This window comes from Anser anser (genome assembly GCF_964211835.1).
Source record: "Anser anser genome assembly, chromosome: 1".
NCBI lineage: Eukaryota > Metazoa > Chordata > Aves > Anseriformes > Anatidae > Anser > Anser anser.
In genome coordinates, this window is record NC_139720.1 from 172,695,418 (window position 1) to 172,709,787 (window position 14,370).

The 14,370-nt window shown below is 37.5% G+C and overlaps 1 protein-coding gene across 33 annotated transcripts in view; it reads left to right on the forward strand.

Annotated features, from left to right (window-relative positions):
• PCDH9 (protocadherin 9) overlaps positions 1 to 14,370 on the forward strand; it is an 803,467-nt gene continuing 789,097 nt past the window's right edge. For all 33 annotated transcript variants that reach the window (XR_014578266.1, XR_014578267.1, XR_014578268.1 and 30 more), the window contains exons 1-2: positions 1 to 669; positions 1,865 to 5,034. Coding sequence is in view for 22 of the 33 variants with exons in the window: in XM_083820663.1 (XP_083676789.1) it covers positions 1,999 to 5,034 (3,036 nt within the window). In the remaining 11 variants the exon portion in view is untranslated. The remainder of the gene's footprint in view (positions 670 to 1,864; positions 5,035 to 14,370) is intronic.

A 14,370-nucleotide genomic window follows, 5' to 3' on the forward strand; every position in this document is an offset into this window, starting at 1 on the left:
AGAGAGAGAGAGAGGGAGAGAGGGAGAGGGAGAGAGGAAGGAAGGAAAGAAAGGCAGGAAAGGCGAGCGTGTGCGTGAGAGGGAGAGACGGGGAGGAGGAAGAGGAGGAGGAGGGAAAAGCGCTGTCGCTTCCTCCCATCGCTAAAGCAATAATCTTCTAGGATTTTATTTTTTATTTTATTTTTTATTTTTTTTATATTTTTTTTTTTTTTGTGGGTAACTATCACCCCAGAGATAAAGAGGGGGGAGAGAAGCACCGCCAGACCAACTCTGTCATTTCCAGTAAGAAGTTGCAGACTTAATGTAGCTGGCTCTGCCCTGGTGAGAGAGGGATGGAAATTGTGTGCAGTGCAGAGCGGAAAATACCCCTGATCTAAAGACGTGCACCGGATTTCTGCTTGCTGTTTGTGCTGTTGCGTATATGTTAAACACCCGAAGGATCGCCGCTTAATAGAAATGAAACGTGGAAAGGATGACTAACGACAGAACTGTGAATTTGTTCCCTGGAGTTGCTAATTTGCCACCCTGAAGCAACACATATCTCAAGGAGGAAGCGTTTGACTGCTGCTGATTTCTCCAAAACTGGTGGTTTACCAGATGCATTGTGCTTTATCTGCTGGAACAGATCATTGCTTAGCTGCAGCAGATCGTCAAAGGTAGACAACCAACGTAAGTGCAAAGTTACCCATACACTGTGATGCATTTCATTTAAAAAAAATAATAAAAGCCAACATGCAGTGTATTTATCTAGGGAAAGAATCAGTATTTTGAATTCAGTTGGTGCTGGTGGCGAAGGCTCACCTACTCACAGTATCTGCATCCCTACCTGCATCACTCTGCTGGAAGTAATCACGGGCATCAGCTACTGTGCTGCTTAATGCAGATAAGATTAGTGCCTCAGGGCTGCCCGCTTCCACCAAACTGTAGGTGCTGGGAGCCTTGCACCCTTTTAATTCGCGTTTAGCAGAGCATGCAAACAGAAATCTTTGTCTATTTTTTTTTTTTTTAAGCTGCATTATTAGTCTGCAGTATTTATGTGTGGCATCTGCTAATAACATCCTGAAGGGAGATCAGTGTCAATGGGGAAAGGCTGTACCTTTTTTTCTCCTCATATTCAGAAGAGATGTTCTCCCCCTCCATCTGTAAACATACTGGCTGCTCCTAAGTTGCATTTTGAATTTCCAGCCCACTGTTTTAGACAGTGTTTTGAAAAAAAAAACAAAGTTTAAGGTTATTAAGCAGAAGGAGAAGTATCCAACATCTGGAGGGGAAACATTGAGCTGAGAGTGTAAGAAACTGTTAATCCTGTTATTGTCTTGTCAGTTAATAGGGATGTGAAGTAGCCAGTGACAACTGCTGCAGCAGCAGCATGTCCGGGTGGTTATTTCCCAGTACGATAGCAATAGTGGGGGATGCAAGGCACAAGAAGCAAAGAGAAATCTGGTTAGCAAGAGCTAAAAAAATGCGTATGGAAGCAAACAATAAATGACATTCGGCAGCTGCCATAGCAGTTACAATCCAACAGAAGTACAGGAAGATTTTTACTTGCACAAAATGACTGGGTGGAGGAGGGTAGAGGGGGAATGCATGTTACAGATTACACGGTGTGCCAAGAAATTATTCATAAAGTACATGTTGAAACTGTAGCTACCCTTAATCCTGCAGAAGTAGTTATTTCTGTTCTTGCTCTGTGCAAATGCAGCCAACGGGATATTGGTGCATTTGGAGGGATTGCTTTAAAAGGGAGCAATAGGAAAATGTACTATTGCGAGTGTGTCTTTGCAAAAACAGGTAGTAGTTGGAAATTGTGGATTTGTCGTGCCTTAAAAGCCAATAATGCTATTCTGTATGGTTGTGTTGACAGTGCTGTCTTCAAGTAAGAAATGAGATGTAATGCATCCTGCAGTCCATGCATGCCTCCTCTTGCAAATCGCGCATCATTTCTCTGTGGAAACCTTTAAGTCCTAAGATCCAGGAAAAGACAATAAAAACATTATCATGGACCTGAGGGATTTTTACCTGTTGGCCGCTTTGATTGCCTGTTTAAGGCTGGATTCTGCTGTAGCTCAAGAACTTATTTACACTATTAGAGAGGAGCTGCCTGAAAATGTCCCCATAGGAAACATACCAAAGGACCTGAACATTTCTCACATCAATGCTGCCACGGGGACCAGTGCCAGCCTTGTCTACAGACTGGTGTCTAAAGCAGGGGATGCCCCTCTGGTCAAAGTGTCCAGTACCACCGGAGAAATCTTTACGACATCTAACAGAATAGACAGAGAAAAACTCTGTGCCGGTGCTTCCTATGCAGAAGAAAATGAGTGCTTCTTTGAACTTGAAGTGGTGATTCTCCCCAATGACTTTTTCAGGTTGATCAAAATAAAAATAATTGTAAAGGATACTAATGACAATGCACCTATGTTTCCATCCCCTGTCATCAATATCTCCATACCAGAAAACACTCTGATCAACAGTCGCTTTCCAATCCCATCAGCAACAGATCCTGATACAGGTTTCAACGGTGTGCAGCACTACGAGTTGTTGAATGGACAGAGTGTCTTTGGACTGGATATTGTAGAAACTCCAGAAGGAGAGAAATGGCCTCAACTGATTGTGCAGCAGAACTTGGATAGAGAGCAAAAGGACACCTATGTGATGAAAATCAAAGTGGAGGATGGAGGTACCCCGCAGAAATCCAGCACAGCTATCCTGCAAGTGACAGTAAGTGATGTCAATGATAACAGGCCAGTTTTTAAAGAGAGTCAAGTAGAGGTCCATATACCAGAAAATGCCCCTGTAGGCACCTCAGTAATTCAGCTTCATGCTACAGATGCAGATATAGGAAGCAATGCAGAAATCAGATATATTTTTGGTGCCCAAGTTGCCCCTGCGACCAAAAGATTTTTTGCTTTAAACAATACCACAGGGCTGATCACAGTTCAGAGGTCCTTAGATCGGGAAGAGACTGCTATTCACAAAGTGACCGTGCTGGCTAGTGATGGTAGCTCTACACCAGCTCGGGCAACCGTTACCATCAATGTCACTGATGTAAATGATAACCCTCCTAACATAGACCTCAGGTACATTATAAGTCCCATCAATGGCACAGTGTACTTATCTGAGAAAGATCCTGTCAATACAAAGATTGCCCTAATTACAGTTTCAGATAAGGACACTGATGTGAATGGCAAAGTGATCTGTTTCATTGAGAGAGAGGTCCCCTTCCACTTGAAGGCAGTTTATGACAACCAGTATTTGTTAGAGACCTCTTCCTTGTTGGACTATGAGGGCACCAAAGAATTCAGCTTTAAAATTGTTGCTTCTGATTCTGGCAAGCCCAGTTTGAACCAGACTGCCCTGGTAAGAGTTAAACTGGAGGATGAAAATGACAACCCTCCGATTTTCAGCCAGCCTGTAATTGAGCTGTCAGTTTCTGAAAACAACCGCCGTGGTCTATACTTAACAACTATTAGTGCCACAGATGAAGACAGTGGGAAAAATGCAGACATTGTTTATCAGCTTGGCCCTAATGCCTCCTTTTTTGATCTGGATCGAAAGACGGGAGTTTTGACAGCCTCCAGAGTTTTTGACAGAGAAGAACAGGAACGATTCATTTTCACTGTTACAGCCCGAGACAATGGCACCCCTCCTTTGCAGAGTCAAGCAGCTGTAATTGTTACTGTCTTGGATGAAAATGATAACAGTCCCAAATTTACTCATAATCACTTTCAATTTTTTGTATCGGAGAACCTACCAAAGTATAGCACTGTGGGAGTGATCACGGTGACTGATGCAGATGCTGGGGAAAATAAAGCAGTGACCCTTTCCATCCTGAATGACAATGAAAACTTTGTGCTGGATCCATTCTCTGGAGTTATAAAATCCAATGTTTCTTTTGATCGAGAACAGCAGAGCTCCTACACCTTTGATGTGAAGGCAGTTGACGGGGGACAACCTCCTCGCTCTTCTACAGCAAAAGTAACCATAAATGTCATGGATGTTAATGATAACAGTCCTGTTGTCATTTACCCGCCTTCTAATACTTCTTTTAAGTTAGTGCCACTCTCAGCAATTCCGGGATCAGTGGTAGCAGAAGTGTTTGCTGTAGATATCGACACCGGAATGAATGCCGAACTGAAGTACACAATAGTAAGTGGAAATAGCAAAGGTTTGTTTCGGATCGATCCAGTGACAGGTAATATCACTCTGGAAGAAAAACCAAATCCTAGTGATGTGGGGCTGCATCGCTTAGTTGTCAACATAAGTGATTTGGGTTATCCCAAATCCTTGCATACTCTTGTGCTTGTATTTTTGTATGTGAATGATACTGCTGGAAATGCCTCTCATATTTATGACTTGATACGCAGGACAATGGAAACACCTTTGGACCGGAACATAGGGGACAGTAGCCAACCCTACCAAAACGAGGACTATCTCACGATCATGATTGCTATTGTGGCAGGTGCAATGGTTGTTATAGTGGTGATATTTGTCACAGTTCTCGTTCGCTGCCGGCATGCATCCAGATTCAAGGCTGCCCAGAGGAGCAAGCAAGGTGCTGAATGGATGTCTCCCAATCAGGAGAACAAGCAAAACAAGAAAAAGAAAAGAAAGAAAAGGAAATCTCCGAAGAGTTCTCTTTTGAACTTCGTGACCATTGAGGAGTCCAAACCTGATGATGCAGTTCATGAACCTATCAATGGGACAATAAGCCTTCCAGCGGAGCTGGAGGAGCAAAGTATAGGAAGATTTGACTGGGGCACTGCACCACCAACAACCTTTAAGCCTAACAGTCCTGATCTTGCCAAGCATTACAAATCTGCCTCTCCACAGTCTGCTTTTCATCTCAAACCTGACACTCCAGTTTCAGTGAAAAAGCACCACGTGATTCAGGAACTCCCGTTGGACAACACCTTTGTTGGTGGTTGTGACACCCTTTCCAAACGCTCTTCCACTAGTTCAGATCACTTCAGTGCCTCAGAGTGCAGTTCCCAAGGAGGCTTCAAGACAAAGGGCCCCTTACACACCAGACAGGTAAACGAGCACTTTTACTGGTCTATAAGTACTGCATACAAGTGCCCGATTAACCAGTATTAAAAGTGCAAGTATGTTTATTTTTGGTTTTGTTTCAGTCTAATTTAGCTTAATTATATTATGGGGGGAACAAAAAAAAACAACAACAACAACAAAACAAACTCAACCCCTTTATCATTTACTTGGGGTTTAACCATGTATTTGCTAAATGCCTCCAATACTTTGGGTTTTGAAGAATACTGATTGTTAAAGAACTGCATGTGTCCCTGCAGATGCACGTACATATGCATAAACAAAGCTGGAAAAAAAAAACCACAACTTTTTTTTTTTTCTCCCCAGTATTTGACTGTCCAAATGTAAAAGTTATTGAAGAAAAAAATTCTCTTTCCCTATATGCCAAATTTCGGACAGAAAGATGTGACTGTTTCAAGATTGAAGGGATACATACATTTAATTTCAAATTTTGATCTGAGTTATCTTGAGTTTCTTTTACAGTTCAAGCTTATCTGGAACTTTGTTAAGTTAGTGTTACTAAAGGGGTTAATTTTTTTTCCCTAACAAAGACAGCTGAATTTCTGAGCTACTTCATCTGTGAAGCACGTGGTTTGTTGGTAGGACATAATTAAGCCATACAGAAGTCTTCCTCTGTTTTTAGTTCAAATTATTGTGTTGTAATAGATTAAAGTTAGTATTGCATAGACAGTTTGTTGCATATTTTAAAAAATGGCCAAAGCATACTTTCAAAAGGAATGCGTCCTCTGAATACATTTGAATTATACAGAAAAAAAAGCCAGCCCACAGTAAATATTTTCTCATCTTAGTAATGCATAAGTGATCTGTCATAACTAATTTTAAACTGTGAAATATGCCATATGAAGCAGGATTAGGAGGCTGAGAAACTCATATTTCAAGCAAATCCAGCATTAGTTTTTCTTAGGTCTAATAATTCCTTGCTAATAAAGATTTAAATGCTGCGCTGTCTAATTTATTTTATTGGTGCTCGTATTTTGCCACTAAATTAGAATGTCAATATAGCCTGTAGATGGCACTAAGGTACTATGTCGCTTAGACTGGCCCGATGCCAGTCCTGCAGTAGGTAGGAAAAGGGGGGAGGGAAGCATCAAGCTGGTACTACAGCCAAAGAACCTTTTATTTAATGATAGTTGCACTGGAGTGGTCAGTAGTTAAGTTCGTGTGTTTGCAAAGCAGCTTTCCTAGTGCTTAGCTTTCACTGCACCAACTTTTTAGGTGTTAGAAATCACGTTTGTACGCCTGCTGGCATTGTACCCTGCAAGTTATGGTGATTTCTCTGAATTTATTAGGGATGTGGATCTTACAGAATCAAGCAAGACACATTTAGGCTTGTCTTTGCAAAAAGATTTTGACAGTAGCCAAGTTTAGGCTAAAGTCATTCTCTTGCTGTTGTATTAGCCTTATCTAAGATGAATGGGATGTACCCAGAACTGTGTCTTGACTTTGGGTGTCTGTAAGGTGTCACACTAACAAGATACTAAGAATAAAAACAAGCACTTCTGAGGCAGTTCTGCTAAAGTAACTACTCTTAGACAACTCATACTTACAGTGAGACACTGAAAACATCTTAGAAGATTGTTACAAAAACTTAACCTTTCTAAAGGGCTTTAAATTGTGGTGAACTCACATAGTGTGCAGGCTGCTTTGCTATACAGCACCATAAACAAACTGACAGCATAAGTTTAAAAAAATGTTTAAAAAATGTTTAAAAAAAAAAAAAACAGCATAGAAGAGCTCTGCATAATCAGTGGTTACTTGGCTGAAGTTTTCAGATTTTTTTCCACAGTTTTAGTTACAAAATCAACCCACCTATTCCTTTTCTGTTCAGAGATGTTGTTAATTTAGCTCAAATTAGCTTTCCAAACTCTATTAAGAAACTCAGACTTAATCCCCCACGGTATCTTGAGGCAGTTAAGATCCAAAATATGATTTACCTTACAGAATGTGTAAGCTCTGCACAGTGAAACTGAGTATGAGGAAACAAAGAAGGAAAAAAAACACCAAACAAACAGAAAAGAACCCTACAGGCAATATTTTTAGTTACCTGTGTTCATTACATTAACTATATTGGTTTCAGTTTAATAATCAGCCATTATATCTATATTCGTCTGTATGGATGTGATTCAAATTCCATTGAAGACTTATTAAATCCCTTCTGAAGTCAGCAAATACTCATATCATATGATTTGGATCAGTCCCTGTAAAAGCTGTAATATTATGTATAACTGCAAATATAACTCTTTATTAGACAGACAATTATCTAAACTGAGTTTATGTATTTTTATTTCATGGAGGAGGAGAAGATGGTGGTGTTTGTTATTGTTTTTTTTTTTTTTTCTTTTTCGTGCATGTTACAGGAAGTAACCTTCTTGTGTCCTTTTAACACTTCTGGCTGGAGGAGTACAGCTAACAATGCTGGTAATCATTAGCAGTCTTTATATTATTCTTTCTGTAATTCCTGGGATTAGGTTGCATTTTGGCTAGCATTCTTAAGTCTTTCATAGGTCTTTTTTTTTTTTTTTTTTTTTTTGTGATGTGTTATAGAGTATGGCCTTTAAACAAAGTATTCAGACTTAAAAATCTCACTGAATAGTAGTTAATACTAATGTCACAGTATCCAAAAACTTTTTTAAAAATTCCTTCATGAAGAGATACCTAGTTCTCTGCCACTGTACTGTTTTCTTAAGGTTTAAAATAAATGTTTTCTCTGTGTCTTATGTTACAAGTTGTAATAAGTTACCTATATTTTGGTTTTCTTTATGTGGTTTGAAATGGTATGGGAATCATTAAGATAGGGAAAGATGAAATACAGGATTAGTATATGTCTAAGAAATACTGGTATCCTAGGTTTTTATTTAAATTTTCTTTCAGTCCAAGCAAAATACACATGCAGTGTATCTTGCAGATGGATAAATTAAAACTGATAGAGAGCTGAGACCCAAGTCCACACCTGGACTTTTTTTCAAGCAAAATCCCATTACTTTTAATGGGAGCTGGACCTAGAAGTCCATTAGAACTGTGACCTAAGTCAGAAAGCTTTTAGAATTCAGAAATAGATTGTTCAATACAAATTTCTTAGTATTTTTTGCTGGGCAATTTCTGTGCAATTGTCAATAAATTTAGAGGAAATTCTGTGGTTAAGTCTTCACATATCACTTTGATTTGCACAGGTTGATGTTTCAGAAATACCCAGTATAAAAACCAAAGCCTTCTTCAAGTGCCTATATTGCAGTAAACCTGGTGGATGCTCTGAAAAGAGCATTTTTGAATACTTGAACTTGGGATTGTTATAAATGCTAATTCACATAATTAGGAGTATGGAAAGGATGTTACACACCACCAGCTCGCATAGCTAAGCTTCCAAAATCAGTGTTATGACTCATAACGAATGCTTAAATCTATGCAGGCTTCTCAATCAGTGTTCTTTTCAGAATTTGATTGAACTTTAAAATGCACTTCAAATTAGTAAGTCATTACACCAAACAGCTACATAGAAATACAGTAGAAGACAACATATATTCTTCAGTGTGAAAGACCTTTTATAAAAAACAAATAGAAAAAAAACCTCTTATTCAATGTCACTAGGTTAATAACAGATTAAATAATAAAAGAAATCATGGGCAATTTACCATGGTTATCCCAGTTTTAAATTATAATAACTTCATTTAATCAGATTTGAAGTACAGCAGTGGCAAATAACACGGGTTTTGACCAAAACCTTCAGCGTGCATTCTTAAGCAAACAACCTTTAGGCATATGCTTAACTTTAATTTAAAGTAGTGGGACTGAAGCAGATCCTTAAAGTCCAAATGACTTCAAATGCTGTTTACAAGAAAGACAGCTGTAAGCACATTCTAAGTGTTCTTCTGTATCAAGATGATGATTTAGAAATTCTGGAAATGTACACAGTTCTTGTAGTTTCAGGAAAGCTAAATATATGTAACACTTTTTTTTTTTTTTTCTTCTGTGATCTGATGGCAGAAATTAAGGATTTGGGGCTTCACTGACACATTAAATGCATTCCATACTAAGGTATATTTTTAATCATACAGTCAATAACATAAGGTCTATGGAGCTTGCTTTACTCCTTTTTCAGTCAATGGACTTTTTGCCAGATCAAGGAATGAGTAGCCAGGCTCTCATTGATCAGTCCAGATCACAAGCTTTCTGTGGCAAATGCAGCTGATATTGTCTTACTCTGGAGTATTTAAATCTGTAACTTTGGGGTTTATGTAATATTAAAAACAAAATAAACAAAAAAAAAACACTTAAAACATTAATGATTCTAATTTCATATACTGAGAGTGACAATTTCAAGGTGCATAAGATGATGGAAATGTGCATTAGAACAGCAGTACAGAATTTACATCACTTGCAAATATTAAAATTCTGTAACCATAGCATTCCATAATTCTGTACATGGTATTATTTTTATTGGCCCTGTTTTACTACTCAGTAGAAAAAAAGAATACGATTCCATTGTTTCTTTTCCTTTCTATGCTTAATTTCTTTATGTTTTAGCATGGATATTAGTCTTGGGTGAGGACTAGTCACCTGGAAAAATGTCTGCATGTAAAATTTTATTGCTTTGAGTTCTATATACTTAGATATCTTTATCTATACTAACATATTATACTAACATATTAGAAATGTTGAAAGTGTGCAGTGTATTTTTTCTATCCTTGTATAACTGAAAAATAGGTTAACGGATTTTGCTCAACTGTCTAAAGAAATTCATTTTTCAACTGAGACCAAGCATGGAAAATTTTAGCTGAAAAGAAGAATTTTTCAGAAAGTTAAGGGCATGTGAAAACTGGGGGGTTATAATGGAAATCTGAACATAACCTTAAGCTGTAATACCATTTTCAATAGTGACAGTAGAAATGCTAAACTAGAGTAGGGAACATTTTGTGTATACAGATACAGACAGCAAAAGTTTAGCAAGCTTCCTTGTTCTTTAAATGTTTCCAATGCAAAAGAATTTCATCAGAACTGCTAGAGTCTCATCTGTCCTGAATGTGCAAAACCAAAGTTTCATAAATGCTAATAAATTTGTGGCACATGTGGGACAGTGAATTGAATTCTGAGAGTTTAATACTATTGGAATTCTATGATAATGTTCTTTTGTGTATAGGAACAAGGAAGAATCCTAGTTTCCATTTCAGATTTTCACTTCCAAATGATGTGTTCTTCTAGCACAGCAAAACCGTATCAGCCGCAGTTTATTGACAGCAATTTTATTGTAGCTAGAGGCTTACAGTAAGCTGTTTATTGCTGTTCCCTAACTCAGTTGACAGCAATTGGGGAATTAATTTTCTTGCCCCTGATGTGCTTTCTTGGGTATAAACAACAGATGTTAAAGATATGAAAACTGTGACCCATTTACATGCAGCAACTATTTATGGGCACAGCCTACCTGCCTAAGTGCAAGTTTCAAATCCTAAGTAAGATTCCTTCATCAGTTCTAGGATTCTTAGTTTGGCAATACAACTTTTCATCTGTATGTATGCTGTACAAGGGCAAAGAAATAATACCTAATGGACCAGTCCTCATCTAGGTAAATTCAGCTCCACAGCAGCTGAGTTCAAGTTTCATTTATTTCAGGAGGTGCTGTATCTTCTTACTCTAGGATTTAATTGCACCTAACATACAGAATATAACGGACCAAGTGGACATACCATGTACTGAAAGATCTAACAGGAATTGTAGGTGATACCAGAATTTTTGGTGTCACTTCCCCTGCAAAATATCATGGTGGTTTTTAAAATGTATACCCAGAAGTTTCCTCAATTGCTAGCAAAGAAGAACCATCTGACACACATTCTGTAATGTCCATATCTTTGCTGAAGGAAAAGAGAAACACAAAATCACACATTACTTTCTTCTTGTTTTATTACTGCTTTGACTTTACGGCCTGTGGTGGAATGCATGTGAAATGATTTATCCCAGTAGACTGATGTAAGCATTTAATTTGTTCATTTCTGGTTTACATGAGATAACATTCCGTTCACTGAAAAAAGATTTCCCAGGCTGTAGATAAGAAATGAATGGATGCTATCATATTTTACTGAATCGGGGGGCATCTTCTATTTATTTCTTTTGCTGTCTTTTAGCAAAACATTTGCAATATAAGGGGCTTTAGTGTCTTACCTAACTGAGATTTTAAGTGCTTGTCTTGACACAAAATGCAAATTATCTTAACAGGTCCTTTATAATTAAAATATCATACAAAATATTTCCTTTTAGTATAGCTGAAATAATTTTGTTGTGATGGATTGTGTTTTAGTGAGCTATAAACTCTGTGGAAACAAAAATAGCCATTCCTGATATAAGACACCTTAAACTGGTATTACTACACTGTTATTTTGGTTGTGCAATCATGAAAATAAATTATCAAATAAATTAAATCAAATTCAGTTATTCTGCGTAGCAACATTTTTATAGTCACACAAAACCATGTGTTGATTATTTCTAGGACCTAAGGATTCAGGGAAGCATTGGGCCTACTCTAATTTTGATATCAATTTCATGCTGGTCTTACTAGAAAAATCTGGACTTTCAAATCTTTCTCAATTTTTTCAAACTTTCTCAGTTTTCAGTTTTATGAGTACCATGAATTATGTGTGATAATACTAAGCAAGGTGCTTCAAAAGCTAATTTGTAGTCACATTGAGGTGTCTAAATTGTACCAGTCTCAAAAGCTGTTTTTTTTTTTTTTTTCTTGTTTCTTTTGCAGCAAGTGAGTTGGGGGTGGGTGATTTGTTTTAAAGTTTTAGCATGGGTTGTTTTGCATCTTCTATTGCACAAAGAGGGAAAATTGAGTGATTTAACATTTGCCAGGAAAACATTGAGAGCTGGCTGCAGTTGATATGTAATTTTTGTAGTTTCCTACAAGATAATGTTGTAGTTTTACCATTTCTTTTATGAAATGCCACACTGACATTTTTGGGGGGGATACACATCTTGATGTTATTACTTGAAAGTTGTTTTTGCATATGCACAGTTCTTGCTATAATAGGAGTATAAAGAGACGCTTCTTAGAGTAACAGTTCAACATTTGAAACTAAGTCCAGACTGGAGTAAATCTGCTGATTTATGCCGTCTGCATCTCTTCCTGATGTTATCTACTTTATAAAAGCAATAGGATGACACTACGATCATGTTTTCAAAATCTGAAAAATATGTGAAATGAATTGGGACTCAAGTGAATTAAAAATCGTTTTATTTTGAGCTGAATTTGATAAAATGTGGAGGATCAGCTATTGGATTTTCTTCCTTTCTTTGTTTCCTGCCAAGATCTAGGTAGCCCTTTAAAACAGCTCCCTCTGCCCCCCCCCAAAAACATTAATTAGATATTCTTACTGGCTGATTGCTGGAAGAGGATAATTATCAATGTTGATTTGTAAAATGCTTAGTAGCCTCAAATTGATATTCGTCCATTCTCCTTCATTCTTTCTAGCCAAAGTAAGTGTGAGATACAACTACCTTTAGTTTGAATTTGGCAGAATATTCTTAGTACCTCATAGGCTTTCATGTGTTACTAATAATGTGGTTGGTTTTCTTGTTAAAAATTGTTAAAAATCTGTGTACAATATTTTCTATCAAATGAGCTACTTTAGTCTATGTCATGTAGCCTTTAGTACACCAAAAAATCTAAGAGGAGGTCCATGTTTCAGTTGGGAATGATACTCCCCACTCTTAAAGCTTCTTGTTTATTGGTATGTAGCATCTTTTAAATACTTAAACATGATTAATGTGAATTTCTGTCTCAAAATCTGTGCTTCTTCAAAGCACATAAGGTATGGAAGCAATTGTGTTTCTGATGGGAAGACATCTCCAGGACACATGCTTTTATGTATGACATATATATGAGATTATTATAGGGAATTTTCACTTAGATTCCTGAAGAGAAATAAAAGATTTGATACTGACCTTCATGGTGGAATACTTCAACCATTGAAGTTTATGTGAGTCTCTGTTTTCCCCTACCGGTATTTTTGGAAGAAAATTTTAACACCTTGGTTTAACAGGAATAGGTCCAGGAGCTGCAGAAAAGGGTGTAGATCCGTGAGTTTTAATTATGGTGAACACCTTCTTAATGTGTAAAGTAAGGTCTAGAGCTTGAAGGGGAGTGATATTGAGCCCCTGTTTTTGGGAGCTTTTCACTCAGTATGCTAGTTTTTGTGAATACAGTTGTTATGCCAATCCGTCTCCTTGCAGCATGTAATGAATATATCTGAACAGGTGCCCAAGTTCTGATTGTGGATCTAGCCTAATTTCTGCAAATGATGTTCACAAAAAATGAACATCTTCCTTTGTATAATTTTCAACACTGTACTTAACTGGTAGCACCTGTGCACACAATACTTGGTTTTGTTTCTGTTGACATTATGGTGGAATTCATTTTGTGTAACTTCTAATTGAATGTCAAATCTGGGTTCACAATTTACTCCATCCTAAAGAAACTATGCTAGTTTAAGCTGGTTATGGAAACTGATGGATACAGTTGGATGAGATGTATCCCACAACAGTGAAGACTGTGGTGCAGTGAAAAGTATGATCCAGTATGAGCTGTACTTTTCATTTTACCAGTAACGAGTAGGATCCAGTCCAGTTTTCGCACTGAAGTCAAGAGAAGGGCTTTAAGGGTAAGTATTTCCATAGGCAAAGATATAATGTCAATAGCGTATATGCCCACAAAAATGTATAGTGTGCACAGTTACTTACCTTTGGGAATGTCTTCTTTAGAATATGGATCAAATCCAAAAGGCTCCAGAATCAACAGAAACATTTTTTTTATTAAATTGTTATCAAGCCATTTGTACAGCTGACTATTTTGGGAAGATGGTACAGTGAAACTCAAGTGTTTTGTTGTTGCTTTTTTGTTGTTGTTGTTTTTTGCTTTGTTTACATTCAGTTTTTGGTGCTGTGCTGAATATTATTTATTTATTTATTTATTTTTCCCGAGTGCTACATGCTCCTTGATACCTCATTCTGTGAATGTGAGCAGGGAAAAAGGGAGATGCAAACTTTTGATATCTACCCTGTGTTATATCTGGCCATTCACATTACAGTGTAAAAATGCTTCTACTTTTTTTAGGTATGTGACTAGCAGTATGAATTTTCAGTCACTTGTCACATTGTTTCACTTTTGCCATTTCAAAAATACGGGTCAAAATATCAGTGAAGTGCTAGTGTTATCAGTAAGAGAATTTGAAATTGCCTTCAGTTTGTGACAACAGTGCCCTGAAACATGGATCATACTGAAGCCTGCAGCATCCAGAGCAGCAGGAGGTAGACTAT